The 27,461-nt window shown below is 55.2% G+C and overlaps 9 protein-coding genes across 9 annotated transcripts; 1 reads left to right on the top strand and 8 right to left on the bottom strand.

Annotated features, from left to right (window-relative positions):
• Positions 1-58: 58 nt before the first annotated feature.
• Positions 59-2,127, bottom strand: ISF_06229 (PHD finger domain protein (Ing1); the record flags this gene model as incomplete). The annotated part of the gene is made up of 3 exons (XM_018849833.1): positions 59-126; positions 178-935; positions 992-2,127. 3 exons carry the CDS (start codon positions 2,125-2,127, stop codon positions 59-61), a joined length of 1,962 nt encoding a protein of 653 aa, XP_018702810.1.
• A 773-nt stretch (positions 2,128-2,900) lies between these two features.
• ISF_06228 (dehydrodolichyl diphosphate synthase) lies at positions 2,901-4,120 on the bottom strand (the record flags this gene model as incomplete). Its single annotated transcript, XM_018849832.1, has 3 exons — positions 2,901-3,519; positions 3,576-3,835; positions 3,902-4,120. 3 exons carry the CDS (start codon positions 4,118-4,120, stop codon positions 2,901-2,903), a joined length of 1,098 nt encoding a protein of 365 aa, XP_018702809.1.
• Positions 4,121-5,469: 1,349 nt separating this feature from the next.
• Positions 5,470-9,065, top strand: ISF_06227 (cytoplasm protein; the record flags this gene model as incomplete). The annotated part of the gene is made up of 8 exons (XM_018849831.1): positions 5,470-5,593; positions 5,658-5,696; positions 5,766-5,883; positions 5,939-6,035; positions 6,141-6,768; positions 6,822-7,281; positions 7,332-8,576; positions 8,642-9,065. The coding sequence occupies 8 exons, from the start codon at positions 5,470-5,472 to the stop codon at positions 9,063-9,065; spliced, it is 3,135 nt and encodes a 1,044-aa protein (XP_018702808.1).
• A 692-nt stretch (positions 9,066-9,757) lies between these two features.
• On the bottom strand, positions 9,758-10,728 carry ISF_06226 (ATP synthase F1 delta subunit; the record flags this gene model as incomplete). Its single annotated transcript, XM_018849830.1, has 3 exons — positions 9,758-9,964; positions 10,043-10,354; positions 10,576-10,728. 3 exons carry the CDS (start codon positions 10,726-10,728, stop codon positions 9,758-9,760), a joined length of 672 nt encoding a protein of 223 aa, XP_018702807.1.
• A 792-nt stretch (positions 10,729-11,520) lies between these two features.
• ISF_06225 (Mob1/phocein family protein) lies at positions 11,521-12,525 on the bottom strand (the record flags this gene model as incomplete). The annotated part of the gene is made up of 4 exons (XM_018849829.1): positions 11,521-11,762; positions 11,832-11,965; positions 12,016-12,109; positions 12,162-12,525. 4 exons carry the CDS (start codon positions 12,523-12,525, stop codon positions 11,521-11,523), a joined length of 834 nt encoding a protein of 277 aa, XP_018702806.1.
• Positions 12,526-13,168: 643 nt separating this feature from the next.
• Positions 13,169-15,487, bottom strand: ISF_06224 (Ankyrin and HET domain protein; the record flags this gene model as incomplete). The annotated part of the gene is made up of 1 exon (XM_018849828.1): positions 13,169-15,487. The coding sequence occupies one exon, from the start codon at positions 15,485-15,487 to the stop codon at positions 13,169-13,171; it is 2,319 nt and encodes a 772-aa protein (XP_018702805.1).
• Positions 15,488-15,747: 260 nt separating this feature from the next.
• Positions 15,748-18,402, bottom strand: ISF_06223 (hypothetical protein; the record flags this gene model as incomplete). The annotated part of the gene is made up of 5 exons (XM_018849827.1): positions 15,748-16,165; positions 16,929-17,610; positions 17,697-17,722; positions 18,163-18,322; positions 18,381-18,402. 5 exons carry the CDS (start codon positions 18,400-18,402, stop codon positions 15,748-15,750), a joined length of 1,308 nt encoding a protein of 435 aa, XP_018702804.1.
• Positions 18,403-18,857: 455 nt separating this feature from the next.
• Positions 18,858-21,563, bottom strand: ISF_06222 (serine/threonine protein kinase; the record flags this gene model as incomplete). The annotated part of the gene is made up of 1 exon (XM_018849826.1): positions 18,858-21,563. One exon carries the CDS (start codon positions 21,561-21,563, stop codon positions 18,858-18,860), a length of 2,706 nt encoding a protein of 901 aa, XP_018702803.1.
• A 2,570-nt stretch (positions 21,564-24,133) lies between these two features.
• Positions 24,134-26,484, bottom strand: ISF_06221 (Sugar/inositol transporter; the record flags this gene model as incomplete). Its single annotated transcript, XM_018849825.1, has 2 exons — positions 24,134-26,183; positions 26,369-26,484. The coding sequence occupies 2 exons, from the start codon at positions 26,482-26,484 to the stop codon at positions 24,134-24,136; spliced, it is 2,166 nt and encodes a 721-aa protein (XP_018702802.1).
• Between the last annotated feature and the right edge of the window lie 977 nt (positions 26,485-27,461).

The following is a 27,461-nucleotide window of genomic DNA, read 5'->3' as shown; positions in this document are numbered from 1 at the left end:
TAATTTCATGGGCAATTTTCTTGCCCTCGCGTTTGGCCCTCTTGTTGCTTACTGCAATTTACCGTGTGCTGACCTTTTTACCGGCCAATCTGAGTCGCTCCTTGCAGTCTTCGCAGTACCATTTCGCTAGACATCGTTAGTTATGTTCAGAGTTCCATCACAATAGGGTGTACATACTCTTGGAGCCGGGTGCGACTTTTAGGCCGACGCAGTCCAAATGAAACCATTCTCGCTCGCAATCGTCCGAGTCACAGGCCACCATTTCACCATAACTGACGCTATTGCAGTAGCAATATGTTGGCTCATCACCATCGATGTCACCTTCATCCTCGTCTTGCATGCTGCTGGTCGCGTCGTCATCGGCAGTGTGCTGCGCAGCAAGTTGGGCTGTGCTGCTTTTGCGGTGAGCTTTCTTTGCACCGTCGTTTCGCGTTCTCGAAGCCCGAGCGGCGGCAGCCTCTTGGAATGTCGCGAGCGCGGGGGTTGAAGGTTTACTCGCTCTGCCGCTCTTAGTGGTAACAGTGGCAGGCAGTGGTAGTGCTGGCGTCGATTCGACCTTGAATTCAGGTAGTTCCACCCTTGACTCTTTTTTGCTAGCTGCGGGGGCAGCTGTAGTAGTTATGTTATCATGCCTGTCGCCATCCTTTTTGCCAGGCTCGCTCTTAATGGGCAGAGGAACTTCGGTAATGTTTGCAGGCTTCTCGGGTGCGACATCTGGCTTGTCCGCAGCGCTGCCGTTTGTGGCCTTTGCTGTGATAGATGGGCGGCGAGCCTTGCCGTTTTCTGATGTAGAGTTGACCGAGTTTTGACGGGCTCGAGAGGATGCGGGTCGAGGCGCGTTTGTTGGTGCTGGTGATGCTCCAGGCTTTGGTTCGGAGATGCTGTGGACGACCGGCGAGGATGTCGTGGATGCAGGTTTGCCCGAAGTGGCGGGTCTGTGCATGTTGTTAGGAAATCTGTGGCAGCTGAAACTTCGGGTTGGACAACGTACTTCTTCTTGGCGGGTGCGCTTCCTGTTGGTAAGGCCCGGCGCTTCTTGGCTCCCTCGGGAGCAGGAGTTCCTCGGGGACTGCCTCCTTTGACCTTGAAACCAGTGCTTCCAAGAGCAGAGCTAATTGTTCTCTCCATGGGAGTGCCACCGGCAGCAGCCTTTTCGGTCTTGCGCCTCTTTGAAGCGTTCCCATTTGGTGGGGCAGAGATACCGAGGCCAACATTATCGCCATCCTCAGTCTTTCTAGCCTTGCTCGAAGGCTTCTTCTCACGTGAGCCATCCATGTCAGCACCATGGTTTGCATTTCTCATGTTTTTCTTGGCCTGGACAGCTTGTTTCCTGGCGTCGCTACGCGCGGCAGCTTCGTCGGCTAAGGCTTGAGCGGCAGCTGAGATAGCAGCGGCCCCATCACGCCGAGCTCGCTCAAAGTTGGATTTGCCCCCTCGGTTTTCGGGGTAAGCCCAGTGTGTCGCGCTGCCCCATTTCGCTTCGTCACTGAACTCGTTTTCGAGGTAGGGCCAGACATCCTCGACGCGTGTCATCTGGTGCTGGAGAGCCTCATTGGCCGTCGAGATGACGTGATTCTTTTCCTCCAGTGCAACTAACATCTCCTGTATCTTGAAAGCGGTCTGGCGGAATAGCTGTCTTCGAGGGATATTGGAGGGGTCAAAGACACCTGAAGCAGTGCTGGGCTCGTCGGCCGAGACTGGCACCAGAGAGTTGGACTGCGCCGCACTAGAAGAGCTGCCTTGGGCGCTCATTGGCGCGGAAGCTGGCGCAGTAGAGCTGAGGGCATCATTTTGGGACTGGGCGCTGGGGAGAGAGGCTTTGGTGGCAGCGGCGACGAGCTTGAAGAGCTGCTCTTGGGGAGCAAAAATCTTGGCGTCAACCTCTTTAAGCAGTGTAAAGTGACGGACCATCTCTTTAGGGAGGGCAGTCATTATATCGGCAAAATGGGTTATCGCAGGGTATATGTCGATGGGCTGGTCGCCGACAGGACCAGAGGCAGGCGCCTCTCTGGCACCCAGTCGGCCGGCATTGATGGAGCTTCGGGGGGGGTTCGTGCGAGTCTGTCGGACGGGCTGCGACCTGCGATGGGATGAGGCCTCAGCGGAAGTAGGCTTTGCCGACTTCATTGTGAAATTTGCCGTCACTGGCTGGCGTCGTGGTTTCGGGCGGCGAGGTCTCGAGAGACGAGGACGACAACTAAGAGCGCGACCGAGCGAGGGGCGTGGTGAGAACAGAGGGTCGTAAAGCGGCAGGGATGGCCTGCAGAGAAAAAAAATGATGCTGTATTGGAGGTCTCTCAGGCCATGGCTTGCGAGACGGTGCGGTAACAGCTGGACAGGGCAGTGGTGAAAGTGTGGGAGGGAAAGAATTGGGAGAGTGCGCTGACGGCCTGCGCGAAGCTCGCTCGCGAAATTTGGCGGCGGGCGAGCGACGCAGCGACGAAATGGTAAACGGATGGTACCTGAAAGGTACCTAGTAGCTCCGTCATAGTGCGCGACAGCATGCCTGTGCAGGGGCTGCTCCAAAGTTCCGCTGAGGTTCCCGGACACCCACACTCCCAATCCCCACTCCGGTCGGCTTTGGCCGCCTCGACAACAGCCTGCTTTGAGGGAAGAGATGGGACGGCCTCGGCTGTTATGAGTTGGAGAGGTGCATGAATCAGCACTATACAAACTATACCACTTGAGATGGGATGATGATGTTCAAAGTACAAAACCACGCCGTGTTGGTGGAAATGATCGCAAAAGCGCTGCTGTCACAGAAGTCCCGAGATGTCAACATACAACTGCAAAACAAAGGTAAACCAAGTTGGGGTCATGTCGAGAGTAGGTAGGTATAGATCGGCACATCTATGCTAGCCTCACTGAAAATACCTCGTCTTGGGTATATCTATCAATATCTATTCTATCACCCGGCGCACCTTGTTGCTCTTGATCTGCACTGAGCCGTCTCGCGCCCTCTGCTTCTGCCTCCATTGCCACTCCAGCAGCACAAATACAAAATGTTGCAAGTCAAAGTCTGGCCAGAAGCACTTGAGGAAAAAAATATGAGTATCCTGATGACATTGCCAGAGCATGAAGTCACTGAGACGCTCCACACCACTGGTGCGGACGAAGACGTCCAGAGGCGGATCGGGCGCAGTGTACATGTGGCTGTCTAGTGTATCAGCCGTAATGGATTCGGGGTTGGGGAGACTCGAAAGGTCCGTCGAGGCCCTCTTCGCGCGGACGCGAGGCTGCGGTGAGTCAGGGAGGAGGGTCGAGGAAGAGTCGCCTGCATCACCATCGAGATCCTCGTTGGAATCGTCCCCGGCGCGGGTGTCGGGTGACGCATCGCGGATAGTCGGAAGCGTGTCGCGGTCGTCATGCTGGGAAGAGAGAACCTTTTGCCGGATGCGCGACGGCGAGAAAGGCGTATTTTTGGGAGGAGGGGGGTGTAGGAAGTCTTCGACGGTCTCGCGGATGGCGGTAGTTATTTCGGCTCGAGAGGTGTAGGGGAAGCAGATATTCAGCACGGCCCTGTTCGTTGGTTAGACTCGTGCCTCGAGAGGATACTGTTGGTATTGGAGACATACTTGTTGTTGTGCTTGGTTCGGGCAACCGCCTTGTCAACGACTTGCAGTACATCGTCGCGAATCATGTCGCGCTGGCCGAGGACGCGGACGCAGGCGCCATAGCGGTCTAGGATATCTCCGTAGGTAGTGAGCTGCTCAAGCTTGACCTTGGCAAGCTGCATGAGACCTTCCACCTCGTATTTGGGACGGTTAAAATTTTCAATGCTGAACGCATATACAGTGACGACCTTTACGCCACACTTGTAACATATTTCCATGATCTAGCGAGGAAACAGTTAGCCGAGGGGTCGGGCCGGGCGGCGCGATTCGGTTTGGCAGAGACTCACCCTGGCAAGTGCTTCGAAGCCGCGATGATGGCCCTCGACGGTTTCCATGCGATGGGTTCGAGCATAGCGTCTGTTGCCATCCATCTCGAAGGCGACATGCTGGGGGACCGGGCCTTGCTTCAAAGCGCCGATCAAGAGCTCGCGTAGCTGGTTAATGGCCCACTCTCCCGGGGGGGACTCGAGGATCAGTCTGCGCAGCAGCGACACGGTGCTGGCCATGGTGGTTGGAGTTCGTGGATGTGGCGGGTAAGTAAGGAGGAATTAGTTAGGGAAGATAGAGAAATGGGCGGCGGAAGAGCGGAAGTGACAAGGAGGAAGTGACAAGGAGGGATTGGCGCTGGGGCGAAGAAGCGGACAGAGCAGGCGAAAAAATAGACAAAAGACAGTCGCAGAGAAATGAAGTAGATGCTTAGATGCGGAGAGAAAAGAAAGACGCGCCGGACATGGTGGCTTGAAGTAAATTGGTGGCAGCGGTTATGACGAGGGTGACGAGGATAAAGCCACGACTACCAGTGGCGAAGTGAGCGAAGCTGAGGTTTTCACAAGCCAGCCAGCGAGCCGGTTGGGTTAGGTAGGAGAGCCAAGCCACACAAGGCAGTGCGGCGGCGCTCACTGTAGTACCTATTTAAAGCTTCAGTCGTGGCTTTAAATCGTCCAGCCGAATCGCAGGCTGCCTGTTACCCTAAAAATGCGCGCCGTTTGATCTAAACAACCAAGACACAAATTTGGGCTAAAAAGAAAATCGAGCCAAAGACCTTGAAAGGCTTTGTTCAAGACATGCCGTGGTACCGTGTATACATACATACGTAATGTGCGTGCTGCCGCAAGAGACTTCACACCGACGGGAATATAGAGCGGCAGCTTGCGGCTTGGCGCATGTGGCTGAGCTGTACACTTTCGACATGCCACGTCTAACATGAGTTCTGGGTACTGGTAATAAAGGAAGAATGAAACTAATAAAATAATAAGATAGAGCAATATTATAGGTCGAATATTTTGGTTCGAGTTTATCGTAAAATGCCGGACAATAGTAGCGCGATAAATGATCAGAGATTCTCCCCCTGTAACTGCAGTGGCTCCAACGACTGGTCTCCCCCAGTCAGTCAGTGGACAAGTCAGTGGACAGTGGACGAGTGGCTGCATTTACCATCGTCATCGATTGTCTGTTGGGCCTCGACAACTTGCAGCTCCATGCTTACACAGATTGCCAGCGTAGCGTCCGGTGTCCAGATTACAATGTACCTAGAGCCCACTATGCGCGAATAATTATCCAATCACGCCTTCCACAACTCTAGATCCTGTATGCGTCAACGTTTTTTCCAGCAGCCCTGCCAGCAGCCCGGGACGGCCGACACTGGCACAGTGGGTGTATCAGCCACTGTTCTCTTAGCTCGACCGATCATAAAAACTGCCCCGCCACTTCGATAAGCCGCAACCACCCTATCCGTACTGGTTCATAGCTACCTATGTATGTACACCAGAGCTTCTCTTCGCTCCTCTTCCTTTTGCCCTCGCCGTTCTCCCGCACGCATCCTCTTTGATCCAATTGACGGCCCTTGCATTGAACCATGGTTGTTTTCGATGGCCACGAGTACCTGACTGAGGAAGAGCGCCGCCTCAAGGATGATCGCGAGCGCAAGCGGTATTGGAAGAAATGGGGTCCCTACGTCGCCGAACGACAGTGGGCTACCGGTATGCAATTGCCGCGTTGCACCTTTCTTCCCAGATTATTCGCAATAACTAACAGTTACTCAAGTCCGAGAGGACTACAGCCATGACGGCGATGCATGGAGTCGTATGTCTACTTACTCACTCGCCGCACCCAGCATCCCCCCAGCTCGCCGCCTAGCTAACCGCTTCACAGACTTTCCTCACGAACATGCCCGGTCGCGAGCCTTTCGTTGGGGAGAAGACGGCATTGCCGGTGTCTCTGATACCCATGGCTGGCAAAATATTGGTTTCAGCTTCTGGAATGAAAAAGAGTATGCTGGTCCGCGTGTTCCTGCTCATTGTTCGCATCTGTCTAACGCACTGTAGCGACTTCTTGAAGGAGCGTCTTTTCGGCCTTTCCAATCCTCAGGGTAACCATGGCGAAAGTGTCAAGGAAGCCCATTTCCATGTCGACAACACACCTGTACGCTCTCTTATTCTTCAACTTGACATGACAAAACGCTGACCTCACTGCTAGACTGTATGATTCCTACCATCTCTCTCGCCGTCATCGCCTAACGTTTCACAGCATTCCTATATGAAATTCCTATACAAATATCCGCAAAAGGCCTTCCCCTACGAAGATCTCATCAAAGAAAATGCGAAGCGGTCGAAGGAAGATAAAGAGTACCAAATTATTGACACTGATGCTTTCGACGAAGACCGGTACTGGGACATTTTCATTGAGACGGCAAAGGAAGAAAATGACCCCGACGAGCTCCTCTTCCGAGTCACAGCATGGAATCGCGGCCCGGACCCTGCACCCCTCCACATCATTCCCCAAGTCTGGTTTCGTAACACATGGAGCTGGGGCATTGAGCCCCCAGAAAAGAAGCCCATCATGTCCGCCAATTCGGAGCTTTCTGCCTCTTCCAACCACTGGAGCCTCGGTCAAAGACATCTCACGCTATCACCGTCTCCTGGCGTCGGGTTGACTGGTGACGATGTTCTACCAGAGCTGATATTTACCGAAAATGACACCAACGTTAACGTCCTCTACGGCCAAAAGAACACACAGCCCTATGTCAAGGACGGATTCCATCGCTACATTGTGAATGGGGAGAAGAACGCCGTCAATCCTGCGCGAAGCGGCACAAAATGTGCTGCCTGGTTTAGCTTCAATGAGGATGGTGGCGTGAGCCCAGGTGAATGCGCAGGTCCGTCCCCTACGCCCAACGCATGTGGACAACACACCGCTAATCGAGGACAGTCGTACGCTTCCGGTTCTCAAAGAAAGAACAAAGCTATCTCGACGAAGAGGAGTTCGACAATGTGATTGAGAAGCGTAAAGAAGAGGCCGACGAGTTCTACTACCGCCTTAGCCCGCTGCCCATGACTGACGACTTGCGAAGTGTCCAGCGACAGGCATTCTCAGGCATGATGTGGACCAAACAGCATTACCTCTTTATTTGGGATCAATGGGCCAACGGTGATCCTGCGACGCCTCCACCCCCGCCGGAGAGACGATCAATTCGCAACACTCAATGGCGTCATATGCATTGCGATGACATTTTGTCCATGCCTGACTCATGGGAATACCCTTTCTTCGCCGCTTGGGACAGCGCCTTTCACTGCATTCCCTTGGCAATGATAGATCCCGATTTCGCCAAAAAGCAGCTCGATCTCTTTACCAGAGAGTGGTACTGCCATCCCAACGGCCAGCTGCCAGCGTGAGTCTTCCTCGGATCTTGTATTGCGTGGTCATGCTGACTGTGCCCAGTTATGAATGGAACTTTAGCGATGTCAATCCACCCGTACATGCTTGGGCCACCTTCCGCACGTTCAAGATCGAGCGAAAGCTTTACGGTCGTCAGGACTTGGACTTTCTAGAGCGTGTGTTCCAAAAGCTGCTGCTCAATTTTACTTGGTGGGTAAACCGGAAAGATACAGACGGCAAGAATGTCTTTGAAGGCGGCTTCCTTGGTCTTGACAACATTGGTCTGTTCAACCGGTCAGAGCCCCTACCTACAGGTGGTGTGCTGGAACAAGCGGATAGCACGGGTTGGATGGCATTTTACTGCTTATCTATGCTCAACATTGCGCTTGAGCTGGCCAAGCACCGCCGCATTTACGAAGACATTGCGTCCAAGTTCTTCGAGCATTTCATCCTTATCAGCGATGCTATGACCTTCAGAGAAGGCAATAAGGACGAGCAGTCTCTCTGGAACGACGAAGACGGCTTTTATTACGACGCCATCTCATGGGGTGGTCCGTACATTCAGCAGCTACCTGTGCGTTCGCTTGTTGGACTTATCCCCCTCTATGCCACAACGACGTTGGAGCCGGAACTCATGAATAAGCTGCCGTCGTTCCGTAAGCGTGTCGAATGGTTCATCCACAACCGGCTAGACGTGGCCGAACGAAACATGGCTAGCATCAGAAAACGGGGGAAAGGCAACAGAATCCTACTTTCAATCGTCAGTAAGGATCGCCTGGAGAAGATTCTTAAGCGCATGTTGGACGAGGATGAGTTCTTCAGTGATCACGGCATCCGGTCACTCTCCAAATATCACAAAGACCACCCTTTCTCCATGGATGTCAACGGACAAGTCTTTAAGGTTGGTTACGTCCCAGGTGACTCAGACAGTGGCCTCTTTGGTGGCAACAGCAATTGGAGAGGCCCTATCTGGCTGTGCGTCAACTTTCTCCTGGTAGAATCTCTACAGCGATTTTATCTGTTCTACGGACACGAATTTCAAGTTGAATGCCCGACTGGTAGTGGTGACTACATGCACTTGGGTAAAGTGTCCGAAGAAATTCAGCACCGTCTTCAGCACCTGTTTGCGCGCACAGACGACGGCAGAAGAAGTGTAAATGCTGGTAACGATATGCTTGACTTTGACGAGAACTGGAAAGACTATCTTTGGTTCCACGAGTTCTTTGACGGTGACACAGGACGCGGTCTTGGTGCCAGCCACCAGACGGGATGGACTGGGCTGATTGCCAGAATGATTCATGATACTGGGTTAGCCTCCATGAAAACAACTGTGCTAGAAAGGAAGAGAAAAGAAGCTAACAAGCCCATAATAGTGTCAGCTGTCGTCTCCCGCAGACGCCGCGCACGCCGTCCGTCGGCATGGCGCACTACTTTGACGACATGTTCCAGCGCAGCGTCGAGGTCGGCGTCCCGCACTCCCCGCGCATGCACCGCATCCGCAGGTCCTCCACGGCGCGCTCCATCGGTGCACGCAGCGACTTTGTCCTTGACGATAATGACGACGCTCACTCTGATGGCGGCTCCGTTTCGGACGGCATCGTCCTGACCCACGGCGCCGCCGCCGCCGCCTCCGCCGCTGCCGCCCTCGAGAAATCCGAGGCCGACTCCCACATGCACTCCTACATCTCGGACCAGCTGAGCCGCTACAAGGACGAGATGCAGTCGGACCGCTTCTCGCACGCCGATGAGTTTGAGACGTCTGCCAACGGCAAGGGGGGCGGCGCTGGTGATCATTGAACGACCGGCGGGGATTTTACCCTTGTGCTGGGAGTGAAGTGGTCAATTGCCTTTGACTGGGCCATGGGAACGGCAATCATGCATTATACGAGAGCATCTCTAGAACTGATAGATCTAAAATAATAGTCAATATGTATTATTTCGTTAGCCGCTGCCCGTCATCTGCATATAAAATCAATCCTGACAGGCGAGTCCCCCGGCTGTGCAGACTCTACGTCACACTAATGAGGAGAATAAGAAGCATAGCTGTGGAATGGCGAGTTTGAACAAACGAGATGAAATTTTGCTTTCTATTTCACATGCAAACCATCTCCATGCTATATCGACGGCTTTCATACACGACAGGAATCGCCTCTGCTGGGATGCGGCAGAGGGGCTCTGTCAGAAAAAACAAGGGCGTGTGTTGTGATGTAACAAAGAAAAATTAGCATGGGACGAGGAAGCAACTGTTCCTCTTACGCCCCATTTTCACTTCCCCAATCTCTTCCCCCAATCCTTCTTCTCCTTCCTCCGCCCCTGGCGACAACCGTCTAAAACCCTGATACAAGAAACCAGTTTCCGCTGGAATCTCTGCCACAGAAAGTCTTCTCCCTCCCTTGTAAAATGCTGGCTGATGGCTGGGGTGTAAATGCAGTTGGGCTATGGTGTGGGTTTGGCCTTCCATTTTCCTTTTCCGTGTGGGAAGTCGTGATTTACAGGCTGTCGGTGAGGACCTTGTTCATCTTGGCGATGCGGGAGGAGACGCTGAGGTCGATGGTGCGATCGCCGACCTCGACGACGAGGCCGCCGATGATGTCCGAGTTGACCTGGTTGGTGACCTTGAGCTTCTTGCCGGCACCGACGTACGCCGACTTGCTGACAGCGGTCTCGAGCTTAGCGAGGGTCTTGCTGTCCAGGGGCTAGGTGGTGCGTTAGCATTTCCATTGCGCTCGTGCATATCGCTTGGAGAATTCTCCCCAAAAACATTGAGGTCGTACCTGAGCAGAAGTGACGGTCATCTCGACCTCACCGCGGGAGGCGGACATGATCTGGTTGAACTTGTGGCAGATGCCCTGGAGGAGGCCGAGGCGGTTGTTCTCGGCGAGGGTGTCGAGGAAGTTCTTGAGGGTGGCGCCGCCGCCGCCGGCCTGCTTGACGAGCTCGGCGACGATGGCGGACTTGTCCTCGGCGCTCAGGGTCGGGGCGGAGAGGATGCCGGGGAGCTTGACGTCCTTGTCAACGATGGCACCGAGGGTAGCGAGGGCCTTGGCGGTAGGCTCGAGGGTCGAGGACTTGGCAGCAGCCGTGTACTAGATAGAAACGAGGCACTTCGTGTCAGCTAATCGCGAGCCTTTTCCATTTTCCTTGCAAAACGTCATTTTGTCGTCTCCGAGCAGGTCCCGAGGCAGAGTGAGTGGTATATGTGTTTTTTGGCGCTGCCGCGCGAGCAACAGTCCCAATTGCACCGACAAACACCTCCAGGGGCCTAACAACTTATTGGAGTATGGCGAATCGGGAGCGGCAAACGTACGAGAGCGGTGGCGTAGGTGCCATCAACGCCAAAGACCTGGACGGGGGGCTTGACGTCGCTGGCGGCGGCCGCGGCAAAAGTGCGCACGGGGGTGACGGCGAGGCGCCGGGGGGCGGCGAGGCGGGCGGCACGGAGGACCTGGCGGGAGTACATGGCGAGATGGAGGGGAATTGACGTGGTTTCGAGATGCCGGGGCGTTCAAAAGGGAGGGGGGAGGGAAATCTGCGGTAAAGGGCGATTTGGAGGGCTTGAGAGCTTTCGGTGGTTTGTCGAGGTTTCTCCGGCAATTTCGGAAACTTGATGCCTGGTCAGGCATCAACTCGGGTTAGGTAATCCGATGACACCCGCTCGTTTTTCGTCAGCGGAATGTGAACAGGCTTAGAAGGTCAGCCAAAACGAGATGCAAAGAGTGTGAATGAAATTGGATTGTTGAAAAAAAGATTGCATTCAAAGATTTGAGCTGAAAAAGGGAATAAAAAGTATACGCAGATGCAAAAAGAAACGCTCTGGAGCAATTGTTGGACAAACGGGGAATCGAACCCCGGGCCACTCCCAATCGTTGAATCCACTGTACAGCAGATGCTAAGGGAGTATTATACCACTAAACCATTCGCCCGGTTGCTCGAAGGCGCTGTTCATCTCTGAACGAGAGCAACGGTCGCTTATCTGTATTTATCAACCCATGGAGGGAGCTCTCGCTGTGTTAGCTTGAATACCCCAGCAGAAGTCACATTTGCTTGGAGTTGCTAGCAACACTGCAATTACGATGCATTCTAAAACTGAAGGTTTTGTACCATGCAGAAGAAAACAAAACGAAGCCGCAAACTACCAACATAATAATCCAACCTGAGAACTCCATTCTGTGAGCATCACTTTCCAATACCCAAACCAAAGCCCACAACAGCTGACGCTAATTAATAGTACAACTCTATCCCTCGCCATGATTTAGTCGCTCTTCAGCATGCTATCGACCAGATCCCCAAGGGGGCCCCAGTAGTCGCGGCCGCTGGCAAGGCTGTGCTCGTCGATGAACAGGACGTATTGCTTGAAGCTTGTGTTGAGATGGGGCTCGAGGCCGAGTTCGCGGACGACGGGATAGTGGTGGCAGTAGATGTGTGCGTACACACGGTACATGCGCTTGAAAATTTGGCGAACGAGAGCTGGGAACGACTTGGGAAATGGGACGCCTGTGTATAGACTGGTTAGCGACGGCATGGCTTGGTGTATCTGCAGCGGCAGCGTGCTCGTATACGTACCAATTTTACTTGGTAGCACTTGCTCGTTGTCAATATTGGCCTGTACCCAGGTCATGAGCTGTTCGATATATGCGGGTGCTGCCATCTTTGTGGGCTTCTTATAGTTGTCGTTGTCCTGCCAGAGGTACTCGAATCTAGGATTGTTAGCTAAGGCCGTCTTACTTGGATACCCGTGGGAGCATACTCATCCGTGGCCTTCATCTCGGGGCAGGACTGCGGGGAGCAGAACTCGGTAATGGCTCCGTAGAGCAGGTTAATCTGGTTGTAAAAGTCGACCACTACCGCGTGTTAGCGCTATCCAGGTTCACCTAGAGCCAGATATACACTTACTGTTGACCGCGAGCCACTCATTCTCGTCCTCGCCCTCGGGGAGCTTCACGACCTTGCGGAGGCTGCCTCCGCCAAGGGTCACCTCGGCGTACTGGCGTAGCTGGTAGCTGGTAGCACCACCCTTTCCGACGCGGGACCGGAACTGGTTCTTTGCGCGCTGGTTGCTGCGGTCGACAACTCTCTCGTTAGCTGTCATTGTCGCCGTCGTCGCCGTCGTCGCCGTCGGCTTCTCGCGCGCGCTCCCGCCATGCCCGACAAGTGACACGTCTGGGGAGTCCTCATGGACTGCCACGGAGGCATCCTCTTGCAGCCGCGTGACAGTGCCGTGGGAGCGACTTCCCAAGAGACGCGCAATCGAAGCCATTGTTCCGTATTTCGTTGTGCGGAAAGGGAGGGAGAGGGAGGGATGGAGTGGTAGTGAACGAATGGAAAACTAACACTGTGGTGAGAAATTGAGCCATAGTGAGGCGAGAGGCGGTCGGCCGGCCGGAGTTTGTTGGCTTGCACTTGGGAGGGTGAGAGGCTGCATTCCAACGGTTAGCAGGGCAATGGAGCCGCAGAGCGGCTGGAGGGGTAGGTTAGGTAGGTGCTGCGACGGCGACAAACTTGCGTACAGACTAAGAGAACTCTGGCGACTTTGGCCTGAGACTAAGAAAAAAAAAAGCCGCCTTTCCTTATGTTTAGCGATGCGGATAGCAGATGTATTGACGGCGGCGGCAAGGGGCGATTCTATGGCGGGGTCCGATTCGGTGATGATGCTGGCATAGAGTTTCGGTTGGGCTGTGTTTACTGGACTTCCAGATTTGGATGGTTGCCGGGGCACAGCTTTCAAGCCCCGCCAAGCAACGAACCGACTTGACACAGCTCGCCCTTGACATGCGAGGAAGCTTAAATTTGGTAATTAAAAAGAAAGGTACACAATGTAGACAGCTACATACCTATATGGAAGTCACTGTAATTTATTAAAGCTCGCTCGCTTGCTCTACTTTGGACCACGAGTCCCCACCCTACATCATCACAACATCAACAAGCTTCTCCCCCTTGGCCTCAGCTTCATCCACTGCTTGCCCATGCATCAGCCCATGTATATAGCAGCACCCGATAAACGAAAACACACCATCCTCCTCCGTCCTCCGCAGCACCGCCGGGCTTGCCAACCCCGGCAGGATCCACACCTCGTCGCCCGCACCCGCCGGCAGCGGCGCCAGCCCCAAGTTGATGTCGTCGACGGCCACCAGCTGCCTGTAGCCCAAGGCGACCGCGTACGCCGACGCGAAGCCAAAGCACCGCCGAAACATGCGCGACTCTGTGCAGACGCGGCCCGCGCCGACGCACCGGCTGCTGCCCTCGAGCACCGTGCGCGGCACGGTAAAGTCGCGAGCGCTGCCCTCTCCCTCGTCGGGCGTGCAGCGCACCATGGTGCAGCGGACGTCGTTCCAGAACTGCACGACTAGGTCGCTCGGCGGCATGAACTTGGCGGACTCCTCGTCGCGTGCGATGATGGCGTCGAGGTCCCGCAGCGCCAGGGCGAGGTCCTCCTGAAACGGGTCGTACGCAGCGGCGTCCCACGCGCTCACCGCAGGGGCGTCGTCAAGGTCCACGCCGTTCTTCTCCAGCACCCGGCGGTCGGCGAGCGCCATGAGCGTGAGCAGCACAAAGGACGCGAATTGCTCCCGGTACTCGTCCGGCGCGCTGGCCGCGCCGGGGTCGGTGGCGCTGAGGAAGCCGCCGTACGTCATGTCCATGCACAGCGTCCGCCACAGGAGCTCGGCCAAGGCTGGACGCTTCCGCCGACCGCCACACACGGGTAAGTCTTTCAAGGAGAGAAGCATGCTGAACCATTTCGGGTTGAAGGTGAACTTGTCGAGCGGTCCGGTGCCTTGCCTGCCAGCCACCCGAGAGAGTGTCCCGAGTCGCATACCTCGGACCCGTAGCTGCGGATCGTCGTCGTCTTCCTGGCTGTCGACACTAAGCTCAAACCGCAAACCCTTGCTCGCGGCAAACGTGCTCGGGATCGGGTTAATCGCCGGCACGCTGTAATCAGGCACCCAGCCCGGCAAGCCGGCCCGTCGCCCCGTCGAGTACAAGCTGCGGGACAGGACCTCTAGGCTGCCCTGCTCTCTGATGATCCTCCTCGTCGCGTTCGTGTACACGCTCTCCACCGATCGTCCGTAGTCCGTCGCGCGACGCCCGCCATCATCCTCTGCAAACGCGTTGATCAGGCCGTAGACGGAGAAGATCTTATCCGCAGGCTCCGTCGCGCGAAACGTCCAAAAGGCGTCCACCAGCCCACCCAGGCAAAAGAGCCGCTGCGCGCTCTCCTCCCGTCGCGTCACGCCCATGCTCTCGCGCCACCGAAACATCTCGGCCGCGTTCCACTCGACCGACACGCCGGCGCCGCTCGTGGGCTCGTAGCGCGTGCCCCTGGACGACCCCCGCCGGCCCTCCTGCCGGCGCAGCGCGTGCGCGAGGGTGCCGAGGTCGGACCACGGCACCGGCCACCCGCCCACGTAGACGAGGAGGACGCGCGCGAGAACGGCCTCCTGCACGACCCAGGCGCGGCGGAACCACTGCCGCTGGTAGATGCTGGCCAGCGCGTCCCAGTCCGCCCGGGCGAGGTGCGGGATGCCGGCCTCGAGGTACCGCTCCCGGTCGTGGCCCAGCCAAGGTGATATGCGGCTTGCTTCGAAGGCGTCCAGGTGCGTGGTTAGGATGTTCGCGGCCTGCAGCCCGCGGCCCGTGTGCTCGTCCTCCGGCCCCAGCCAGGCCAGGACGTACCCCGCGTTGCTGTATATCCTGTCCATCATATCGACCTGCGCACTCTTCTCCACAATGTCGGACTGGTCGATGCATATCGCGTCCGCCCAGATCAACCTGTCCGCGCCGCCTTCGGGCAAGGGATCTGCCGCCGAGGAGGCCGCACGCTCTAGATCTTTCACCCCCTGCTCCCCATCCGTCGTGTCATGCCTATTCAAACGGTCCATGTACGCTGTGGCAGGAATGGTCCGCAGCGCTTCCTGTAGGTTTCGCTGCACGTAGAACAATTTGCCGTCGAGGACGACGGGGACGCGGGCCGCCTCCGACGCCGCGTACGCCTCCGACGCCGCCTCAAAACCCGCCTCAAAACCATTGCCGTGAGCAAAGGGGTTACCCCAGGTGTATGAGAGGCAGTGGTATCTCAGGACCGACTCGTTGATGTGGCGCGTGTGCACCTTGAAAGTGAGGTGGCCCTCTGTGGTTGCGGAGTCAAGGCGTTCGAGGAGGCGGATGCTGGAAGTGCTCGGCAGCTTGGAGTGTCGATATTCCAGTAATGATTCAAGGTCCATTTTTCCTTCACCGATGTTTCGCTTCGTAGCCGTGCTTCGTGAAGGTCACGCCTCGTTTTTGAGAGATGGTGATGTGCGGCTGAATGATCCCGCTCCACCAACGACAGATTCGGTCTCCAGGTAAAACTAGACTCTCTAAACGGGGGGCGGTAGGAGCAATATGTTGTATTGTCATTTTCAAAATAGCTACATTGTTCTGCTTCAACAGACCATATCCATTTATTTTGTAGCCATAATAGTCTGGCCGACTTTGCTGCTCACTAGTACTGGGACGCGGCCAGGTAGAATACGCGATCGACAAGCGACCAGTGTTCCCACCGCGCCTTTGCCCAAGTGTAGCGCGGGCCTCGATTTGAGCCTCGAGGCGGTGGACACGAGGACAAGATTTCCGCCAGACCGACCATCTCCTCCGTAGTAAAAGGTGTCGGGATAGAGGTAGCGCTGGATGGCTGGGTGGTGGTGGTGGTGGTGGTGGTGATGATCTCGGTGACGCGCTCATCCTCGTCCTCGTCATCAACTTGCTCACCATCTTGCTCCTCTTTGATTTCACCTCTCAAGAGCTCTTCTTCCAAGGTATTTCGTGATCTCATATCCTTATTGTTATCATGCGCATCATTGGTGAGACCCTCAACCTGATGCTCAGACTCTGGGTCGGAGTCGTAGTCGGATTTGTGCCAGCTGGTGTCTGTTGTGTCGTTAGATTCGACTTCCTGACAGTGCGTAGTATCGTAAGCCTCTTGAGTGTCATGAGCTCGTGAGGTGCCACGATCGTCGTGGCTTTCGCCAGCGTTTCCACTGCAGCTGCGCTCCTTCTTCACCCGTGGGGTTCGTATCGGCATTGCAAGTCCTGCGTACGAATGAGTCTCGGCTTCCCAGAGCGTAATATCGTGTAATGACGGAAATGTAGACAAATGGAGAAGGAATTGGAGGATGATGGGCTATTTTATGAGGCAACGTACAGTCTCAGCAGTGCGAAAAATTTGGCAGCTAAAAAAGAATCAGTACTCCGCACTGCTTGTGGAATATCATGAGACAGTCGCAAGTCCTTGACCAAAAGAATATCCGCAAGGAAAATCTTAGTTATTGAAGACAAGAGGCAGAGAAAGCGAAAAGAAGAGAAGAAGTTAAGGTGGAGGAGGGGGAGTGGTGAATGAACCTTGAGAAAGATGTGAGGGCTGCCAGTTACTTAAGCCCGTTTGCACCAAGTGCAAACAGAGGAATAATCTGAAGGAGATCACTGGAAAGAAATACTCAAATGATACGGAGAATATGTAATCTCTATTCTTTACTCCCCGTAAACTCTCACATGTCCAACTGCAAATACACCGTAACGTCCATCTGCCAAATTTCCAACTTGCCTCTTACAACCAACACTCACCCCAACGTGAGCTCCAACATGACCCAAAGACTTCCCACAAAAAGGAGAATAGCAACCGCATACCAAGTGGAAGCCTTCTCCTCCCGTACGTCCTGCTTCAAAGCCGTGGCGCCGGTGTCCGAAACGACTGGTGATGGTACCGCAGTAGAGGGCTCAGCAGGCGACGGCTCCGGAAGGGTGCATGTATTGACCTCGCGGTGACCGTCGGAGGAACTGATTTCGATGCGCTGCAGTGCCGCATTGATCAGATGTCGGTCGAAGATGCCTTCTCTCTCGCTTTCTACCCCTGCTGCTGCTGCTGCCGCCGCCGCCGCCGTAACGCCTCCGCTTGTCGTTGGCTTCGGCACAAGACGCGCTCCGTCTCCGTCGCCTCCTTGCTCGTCTTCATCATCATCATCATCATCTTCATCGTCGCCGTTGCCATCCTCGGACTCGGACTCGGGTAGAGCAACGGCGGTAGCGGCGTAGCAAAGGAGCAAGTCCTCCTCGTCGAGTCGCGTCTGCGCGCTGCCCACCTCCGCGTCCGCGTACTCCTTGACGCCTCCCCCGTCATCGGCAGCGGCAGTAGCGCGAGGTTTTCTCAAAGGATATGGCGGCGGCGGCGGGCTCTCCATCTGGGTCGTGTTCCTTTCGTTGCTGCTCATCAGCGCCTTGAGAATCCTGGGCGAGACGGGAGCGGGCAGGGCCCAGCGGCGCAGCTCAGGCTCGGCTCTGATCTCGTTGTCGGGCTCTTCACGTTGCGCTGCTGGGCCAAGTTTTTGTTAGAGTCAGCAAATCGCACCAAGCCGTTGCAGGTCCCCAAAAAGGGGAGAGGTGAGAGACGAAACTTACCTTCCATGATGTGCTGGAACTTGAGCCTGTGCATCTGGTAGAGAGGAAAGTATTAGGGAGAAGATGGTTAGAAGATGGGCGATTGGAATCACGTCTGCGTTTTCAGGAACAAGGCAATGGTTGTTTGTAAAGCCCATCAAACTCTCCGTTTGCAGGCCGCGTTGTTTCGTACTCTCCGCAGGCCTCAGTGAATGCAACCGGCAAGCCTTCTATGGGGGTAGTGGATATCGTTCTTCAAAACACAATCAACCTTGACAGGCTCTCAAGTCTCTGCCAGTGGAGGAAATTTTGATTTAGGGGCAGTGTACTCTGTATACCTGTTAGGTGTTGCCCTTCCCGGCGAGCAAATAAACATGTACCGTTGCCCGACCCAACTCCAGCGTTCAAGGGCCCAATATCAAGACTAATCCATCCCGCATCGTCCTGATTTGCTGCCTCCCATTCATTCCTCCCTCTCTCCTCCTACTTCTTCCCGGCCTCATCCTGGGCAGCAAGGCCGGCGAGGATGGCCTTACCCTCGGCCGCGTCCTCATCGTTCCACGGCTTCAGCCCAAAGGCTTGCAGAAAGGCCGTCCACCCGCCGTAGGACTTGCAGATCGCGCGCTCCGCGGGCGTCAGGGGCGGCTCTGTTTGCGTGGGTGAGCTGAGTTGAGAGCTGCGTTTGGAGGAGGGCAAAGTACTCACGTAGACTGTCGCTGGCTGGCATTTTCTCTTGTGTGTCAATGGATAGGTTTTCTTTCCCGCTGTGGTTGAAGGAAATTGTTAGAGCAGGAGATTTTCCAAGAGTGAATTCAATTTTTTGAATGGCTGTGACTCCAGGTAGATGAAGAAGAAATGTCCAGCGGCACGCTTGACAGCAGGAAACGCTGAGGGAGCTTGCGCCGGGTTCCGCCTCCACCCGCGCCTGCCACACGCCAATACAACCAGTGCGAATCCGAGTTAGAGCGGCCGCATTGTTCCTGCAGGCACAAGCAATCAAGTAACGTAAAATATTCCGAATTCTGTCTATAAGCCTGTCCAGCTGCCATATGGATGGCTAGCGATATAAAACAAGTAGTACACGCACAATGCTAGATGTGAAAAAATAACAGTAACCTAGAGCACCACGGAGCAACAGTAGCCTCAATTTTCATCCCAAAATCACATAATACCCTTTTCTCCTCATCTGAAGTTGGCAGGCGACGGGCCGCGCGAGGGTCGGCGACCGACAGGGTGACTGCCGACGTGGAGCGAAGTAGACCGGCGCGGCTCCTCCTCGTCATCGATGCGCACATTCTGGAACCCGCCATGGCTGTGGCCGCCGAGGTTGGACCTGTCAACGGGGTGGTTGCGCTCGTAAAACGTCGAGGGCATATCCGTCGTGGCCTCTTCGTCGAACGTCTCCAGCCGCGGGCTTCTCTGCTGCGGCGGGAAGTGGCCATCAGTGGGCGTCAATCCCGTGGCGCCCGTCAGACCCTCGCCAGCCTTGCGGCGACCGCGCTGGCTCTCCTTCTTATGCAGCTCAGAGCGTATCGCCTCAATCTCGCGAGAGCGTCGCGGGTCTCCAGACTCATCGACTGCGCTGGAGGTGTTGTCGTCGCGGTGTTCCCACATGCTGGTCGTAGTGTCGATGGCGAGTGGAACAGTGTTGAGCTCAGAGATGGCGGCCTGCTCGGCAGCAGCGGCTTCCTTTTCGGTCTGGGCTGGGTCGCTAGGAACCATGCGAGCAGCCTCCTTGTCCTTGGCGTACTTGTCGCGGCCAGCGGCAGCAAACTCGTCCGAGACGGCGACAGAGTAGCTGGGGTTACCCGGTCCACCAAGGGCCTCGCTTCCACCACCGGGCGCGTAAATGGGGACCTTCTTGAGTGCGACGGCGAGAGCGCACATGAACTTGGAGCGACGAGTAGAGCGAACCTTGTCGTTGTGCCAGTTGGACTTGTGCTTGATGGTGATGTAAAGGAGCATCTTGTCGAGATTACCAACACCGCCAATGCCAATGGAGAAGTCGGGGTGGAAGTCGCGGGAGTTGTCGGGGTGGCGCACAAATTTCTCCATCTCGAGGCGGAGCAGCTCAACATCTTCGAAGCTGGTGTCGTAGGAAACGTTAAGCTCGATCGTCTCTGACATGGCCTTGCTGCGGGAAATGTTGTCGATCCAGAGGTTGTTGAGCTGAATGTTAGGAACCTGCGTGATCTGGGACTTCTCAAGGCGTCTAAAGACCGAGTAGAGTAGAGAGATGCGCTCAACAACCATCTGGCTACCGCCAATGTCAACACGGTCGCCGACATCGAAGGGATGCTTGACAAAGAGGAAGATACATGAGCCGAGGAACTCTTGGGTGGTGACAGCGAAAACGAAGGAGAGCGAGAGTAGAGCCGTTCCAGCAGTACCAATAACGGTAACAATTCTGCTGCTGAAAAATGCAAGGAAGATGAAGACGACAATGAGGAGGACAATGAAGAGGAGAACTTTGTCAAGAACGCGAAGGGCCTGACCAATGTCCTTCATGCCTTCAGCGATGGCCTTGCGTTCTTGACCTATTTCGACAGTTTTGCGGACCATTTCGTCGAGACTAATGTCGCCGTTCAAATCGGCGTCGTAGACAGCAAAGGCCTCCTCGGCTTCAGTACTGTATGCGGGGCCGAGGACCTCGTAAAAGTCTTCGATGTACAAGGCCTCCTTGCCTTCTACGACGAAGGACATCCAGATGCGCCTGGCGAGGGCCTCGGAGGGTAGTCTCTTCTCGAGGGCTTCGATGACGACCGTGTGCGAGGAGTGGGGGTTGAAGACTTGCTTGCCAGTGATTTCCGAGGCAAGGTTGCCAAAGACGGAAGTGACCTTGTCGCCAATACGGCCGACATCGCCAATGAGCTTCATGGGCGTGGCAGAGCCGCGGCGCTTGTGACCTGCTTTCTTACGCAGCATCATCTCGATACTGTCGTCGATGACGTAGTCTTCATCTGCAAATTCGCGGCAGTACATTGGAAAGAGGGTACGGGAAGCCTCATACAAGAGACCGAGCAGGCGGATCTCGCGTTTGGACTCCTTGATGCGTAGAGCAAAAGACCGCTGGTGGTAGGAGACGCCAATGAGCTGGATGATAGCCTTTTCGCCGAGAAAGACGGCAGACGATACAAAGGTGGCGCCGAGAACCCTCTCGAGATTCATGCACCATTGGATGCGTCTGGGGCCAATAGCTTCGCTAAAGAGGTTCTGGAAGGTGATCCAGGTGGCTAACGCCCAGAAGAAGAGTGAAAAAGGAATGACCATGTTGCGGAGAACGGCGGCATACTTGCGCACGCCGGCGCTGACAATACCACAGAGAGCCATGAAAATTTGTGGGAGAAGCAGAGCGGCAAGCTTGGCTGCCCAAAGCGTCAGCCAAGTAATCTCAAGCCAGAAGAAGATGTTGAAGAGGGTGGGACCATGCTTGTCTGCGCCATCCTGGCCCGGACCAGTTCCGACGTTAATGTCGTTTCGATGCCCAGTCACTTTGAGAACGATAAGGGGAATAGCTAACAAGATGCCGACAGGGACAACGTAGACCATGTATCTGGTGAGGACGGAGAAGCCGACAATCCTTTCGTAGAGGCGGCCAAGAGCGTTGCGCTCGACCTCGTCGCCGGTGCCCTTGCGCTTAAGACCGTCAGGGGCGACCTTTTTGCGACGACCATGGTGGCCAGCCTTCTCGCCATTCGAGTCGGTCGAGTCGTTGTGGGCGTGGCTGGCGGCGCCGGCGGCGTTCTTGCGAGCGCCGGTGGAGGCGTAGCTCTGGACGTTGGTGAGGGGGATGTCGCGTTCCGTCATGTCGACCTGGGAGCCGCCGTCGAGCTGGATGAAGCCGGCCGAGTTTCTCTTGGAGGCGCGGGAAGAGTTTCTGTGGTTCATTCGAGAAGAAGAGACGTGCAAGGCGCGCCCCTGGGGAGATGTGATGTGTGCGACGTGTGGAGTCGTCTCCCGTTTCAGAGTTGGGGTGATAGTTCGTCGAAATCAAGATGAAACGCGTCAAGCCAGCAAGCAATTGGCGATGTGAAGCTAAATATAGTTGGGAGGACCGAAATCTCCGGGAAAAGGGGCAAAGAATTAAAAGATGTGTATAATAGCGTAAGGGTTTCGTTTGCGGGGTTGATGGGGTTTGAAGACCGGCTTCAGATGCAGAGTCGTGATATCAGGGCCGTGTGAAAAGTGTTTGCGTGGGTTTGTGCAAGTCGGCTGGCGAGGCCTCTTGTCAGGAAGGGCTTCGACTGATTGATGCGATGGAAATACCTAGGGAAGCTATCACAAAGCCTGTAGGTAACGTTGTCGAGGGCTTGAGAGACCAATGACGTAAAGAAAGGAACAGAGAGCACCACCAATGAATGAGGGAGGGGGATGATGGGAAGGTGAGGAAGAAGCTATGGATAAAGGGGAGAGGAAGAGAAAATCACAAAAAAAAAGAGGGACGAAGAGGATGAATAAAGAATGTGAAGCTGGAAAGATAGGAGGGCAAGGGTGTTTGCAAGGCAGCAAGTCAGAATTGAGAAGAACTGTGGAGGGGGAAGACATGAAACTGAGCCAGGGTTGACGTCGTCTTTTTTCTTTTCATTTTTCGTCTTTTTTTTCTACTGCGACCTGAGTGGCTCCCCTGGTGGCGGTACCTGGCTACTGGGGTCCATCGAAAAGCCCGCCGCTTTAGAGCATGAGCTTCTGATGCGCTGGCTAAAAGTTGAGAATGGGTGTAGGTTGATCCTCCTGAAATCAAAAGCGGCACCGGCACCGGCTTTGTACTCCCCACTGTAATCCACCGGCCAGGGACCCAACTTCAGGCGCCACAACGGGCCCGGTAGCGGCATGATGCAGGATGGGATGTGCTGAGCACTGCGAACAGACAAAAGTCACAGCCGCAGCCAACAGCATAAACAAGGCTATCGAGACTGCAAGTCAGACGGGACAGCGCAGAACTTAAGACATACAGACAACCCGACAATCACCTATCACTAAGAAGCTAATTTTTTTTTTACAATTACAGCTACATATTTTAGAGCGTATTTCAGTAGGTTGGTTATGGGAAGGTTGAACAGCACATCAACTCCACCAACCGTCAATCCTGTGGGCTCTGGCCCTGTTTGAGTTGTCTCTCATTCAAACGACGCCCGCTGCTGCAGTCAACAGCAAACTGCAATTATTACAGGGAAACCCCTACAGCTCATCCTGCCATCAATATACCTTGAATCATTCTTGTACAAATCTTCACATGCCTTGGCCCCAACCCAGTAAGGATAAAAATAGGTAAACCACGGCTCTCGGTCCTCTACCTGCCCAGTGCCTGTACTGTACTCAGCCTCTATTCTGGGCCCCTCGGCTCCGCCAATATTTCCTCGTATTCCCCCAAACTTTTTCAGCGTGGTTCGAGAGCAGGTTTTTTTCTTGGATCAACGCTTGGTCGTGATCAGTATCAGCGGCCGAGAACGCACAGATCAGACCTTGCTGGTGGACGGAATGTCAACGCGTACTGCAAATCCTACGCATTACGTATGTATGTAGTTGGCAGCCAGTCCACCGCAAAAGGGGGGCAGCCCAACGGCTGCACTTTACAACTCGGACGAAAAATGCAAGCCAATACATCATAGAATACCCACTGAACCCGCCTTGATGCTGCAAACCGCAAAGTCTCACAGGAGCGGCAAGAATTAGCGCCGCAGGTCTTTTCTTGGTTATGCACTAGTTACTGGATCAAGGGATCTAGTGAGGATGGTGTGTCAACGCCGACCTTCAATACCTGCCTCTCGGTACCTCAGGCCCCGGGGTTCTTTCTTTACTTTATCTCGATATGAAGAAAAAGGGACAAACTCTCCCTTAGGACATGTTATGCCATTGAATCCAACCGTGTCTAAAACCAGACCATCCCCCGACAATCTCCATACCAGCGCTAAAGTCAGACTCTCGACTCTCCAAAGTACAGCATGTCATATGTCCACCAAGAACCACAATATATCTACGACAACCCAGCCGCCAGCTCCACCGCCAAAGGACAACTTCCAGGATATCACATCATTCACATCCATGTTGATCGCCCCCCCTCGAGGTCTGCTAGATGGCGCAGGAATTAGAAGATCAATTACCTTGCCTGTATCCATTCGTAGGCCGTTTATAAACTTAATGGCATTAATGCTATCGTCACCACACATACGTCTTAAAATCACCCATGTCTTCAATAAGTGCCATGCTTGGCCGACGGAGAGTAGCCCTCCATGTCGATGGCTCTCATCTCCATCAACTTGCCAATCCGTCAGCAATGTCCTAATTCAACTAATATACAGCTATCCAAAATTCATCATGTACAAAACCATCGGGTATCGTCCCAAGTCCGCAAGCGCCATGCCCAAGTCAATCCCAAAATGCACCCTTATTCATAACATGGCAGGAAACACAACCCTGATCAAAGTAACAAAACATCCAATCCCCAACAGCATTCAGAATCAATGAACAATGTCCGACGTCTCTGAAGACACTTCTCCGTTCCGGGGATCAATGCCCTTCGTAAAGCCCACCATCTCCTTCAACTCCACCCTTGCCTTGTCATTGTCAAACGCACCGTCGGCGGCATGGTGGTCCTCGAGTTCCAGCTGGAACAGCGGCTCCAGGATCGCGCTCTTGTCACGCATCAGGTACCGCCGGAACCACCAGGGCAGCGTCCGCGTCACCTGGTAGCGCATGAAGACGCGCGTCGGCACCGCGAAGATGTAGTCAATCTCCTCGAGCGTCCGCTGCTTCGTCTCGGGCACCCAGAGGAAGATCATGATGAGCGCCACCACGTTGAGCCCCGAGTAGAAGCCGAACACGCCCATGACCCCGAGCGACCGCAGCATGAGCGGCAGCGTAATGGACAGCACCGCCGCCCAGAACAGGCACGTCGCCACGGCAAACGCCATGCCCATTTCTCGATGGCCGCGCGAGAAAATCTCGGATGAGTACGCGTATGGCACGGGGCCGCATCCCGGGGAGTAAAAGGCGGCGAAGAGGTAGACAAAGAGGGCGACGACGCCCAGGTGCGCACCGCGGTTACCGGAGATGAGCGTGCACAGGCCTGCGGTGAGTAGCGTCCACGACATCTGCGGAAAGGTGAAGAGCAGCAGTGAGCGCCGGCCAAAAGTGTCTATGGTCCATATGCTGGGAAACGCGAACAAGAAGTTGATGAGGCCAAACCCCCAGGTTGCGAGCAGGGCCTGGAAGCTGGAGGCGCCGGCGTGCTCGAAGACGGATGACGAGTAAAAGGCAATGATGTTGATGCCGCACATCTGCTGAGCCAGCATAGTCGTAGACGCGGCCAGGGTAGCGCGGCGCACGCGGGGAATCGTAAAGAGCTCGATGAAGCGCTTCACATAGTGGGTGCTGCCGATGAACAGGTGCTCGGCCTGGAGCTGGGCGTGAATGTAGTAGAGGTCACGGGCTGCCTGGACGGGGTCTTTGCGGAGGAGGAGCATTGAACGGAACGCATCCGGGTAGCGGTTCTTTTTCATATACCAACGGGGCGACTCCGGGCACATGTAGATGAGAACGGCGAGGGGCACGGCAGGGATGAACGCCGCACCGAGCTGATAGCGCCAGGCGTCGCGGCCGACACGGTCGCCGACGAGGTTGGCGCAGGTGCCGATGAAGATTCCAAAGGCAGTCCAGAGCTGCCAGCTGACGAGGAGCGCACCGCGGATGGGCGCGGGCGCGATCTCGGCCGCGTAGATGGGCACGGTGGAGGCTTTGGCGCCCATTCCGACGCCCATCAGCAGGCGGCAGACAACGAGCTGCTGCCAGGTGCGGCAAAAGGCGCTTGCGAGAACGGGCCAGAGGCAGAAGTTGGCGGCGAGGAAGATGCACCCCCGGCGGCCGAGGAAGTAGTTCACCGGGTCCGACAGCCAGCAGCCGACCAGAGCTGTGCCGATGTAGGGCCCGGCGTTGACGAGGCCGACACGCAGCTGGTCGGCGGTTGAGTCGCTACCGATGCCGAGGGCACGGGGCAGCTGTAGGTTGGCGCCGTTGGAGCCCGTCTGGTCCCAACCCTGGACGGCCGCGCCGATGGAGCATGTGGCGATGGTGAGAAGTAGCATGCGCGGCACGCGCCACTTGTGCAGCACCTCGTTTCGCAGCGCGTCCACCTCGGCCGGTGTCGGCGCCTCGTCGCCGGTGATGTCTTCGTAGCCGGTCGGGTCTTGCGCGATGAGAGCGCCCTTGCGGAAGAGGGCGCGGTGCTCCTTGAGGCCCTTGGCGCGGCAGAATTCGTCGACGTCGCGAAGGAGAGTCTGGCGGGGGATACCGACGAGGGGGTTCTTGATTCTAGATGGCGCGTGCAGGTCAGCGGGAGGGTTCTTGGAGGGCACGTTGGGTGGAAGGAGGGTGGGGCGTGTATTGACATACTTGGCTTCAATGTTGGCATTGAAATTGATCGGCGATGGTTCGGATTTCAAAAAGCCAGCCTCGGGCTCAGCCTCGGGCGGCGACGACGACGAGGCATGCCGACGGTGGGAGGTTGAGCTTCTGTGAGACAGTTTAAATCATCAGTAACCTGTACTGGTACAGTTGTACCTGTGCCTGTGCGGGGCAACGGCAAAAAGTCTGGGGAAGGCGAACGGCGTAGGGCCTGGCGCAACGGCAATTCGCCAGCGCATTCAGGAGCGAAGCGTCGTCCATCTAGACATTGGGTAATTGATGGGTAGACGTACATTGTAACCTGTTCGATATCCAGCGCCTCCACAGGCGCCGTCACAGCGATGCCTCTTCCACTGTCGCGGCCTGCGCCTTGAGAAGTGTCGCGTGGAAGGTGGGTACCAGTCGACATTCGGGGAACAGAAACCTGTCGATTACAATAGACTAGGGACAAGACACCCTTCCTGCCGACGACGTTGCATCAAAGGCAGAAAAAGAAGGTTAATTTGGGGTGCCAGTGTCGGTAGGGGAGGTGATGTCGCAGCAGCGCGGGGGCAGTCGTGACGATGGAAATCGAGCGATATGGACAGGCGACGATAAAAAAGAGATGGAGGAGGAGAAATCAACTAAAGAAGACAATTAGAATCCATAATCCATAATCCATGAAAATGTGGCGGCTGACCGGGGAAAAAGCAGGCAAGCCTTATCAGGTAGCAGACAGTGAGTCCCGCAGGTCGCTAACATTTACCCCGGCGGCGTCTTCTTGGAGCGCCCGGGCTGAAAAAAAAAAAAAAAAGTCGGAAATCCCTCGAAATACATTAACTAACTAGTACATCAATGCTCCATTGTTGTTTCGCCCCATCTCGTGGCTGCCAAAGCTAAATTTCCATCGTACTAAATACTAGGTACCTCTAAATAAATGCTGGTAATTTCCAGCTGAAGGCAAGGCGGGCGCTGGACCGCTTCTTGTTTAGCGGGGAAGAACCCAACATCGGGGTCGCCGTCAAGGATCGACGGTTCGGGATCGCGAAGTCAGGTTTAAGAATTGCTGAAAAGTCACATTCTGCTCAAGAATCCCTTACCTGAGTGAATGAAGACTAAATACATAAGGTCTGCAATGTCAACCCTCCACGACTTGGGTCGAGACCTGTCTCTCCCACACCAACATACAGTCGGTCACCAACTCGGTACTTGTGTACCTACCGGCGCATTTCCTAGTGTAGTCACAATAATCACCAGCGATAATAATCTTGCTGAAAATCACATCATAGCCACAACCTCGTCTAACAATATCATCTTTTCAGCTCGAAACAGCCGCTGCCTTGCTGCCCACTGTTCCATCTGCTACCACTATGCAGCCCTGCCTAAGGCATCCAACTTCCCGGGTAT

This window comes from Cordyceps fumosorosea (assembly GCF_001636725.1).
Source record: "Cordyceps fumosorosea ARSEF 2679 chromosome Unknown scaffold_16, whole genome shotgun sequence".
Lineage (NCBI taxonomy): Eukaryota > Fungi > Ascomycota > Sordariomycetes > Hypocreales > Cordycipitaceae > Cordyceps > Cordyceps fumosorosea.
Note: the sequence above shows the minus strand (reverse complement) of the source record. Positions and strands in the feature narration are given on the sequence as shown.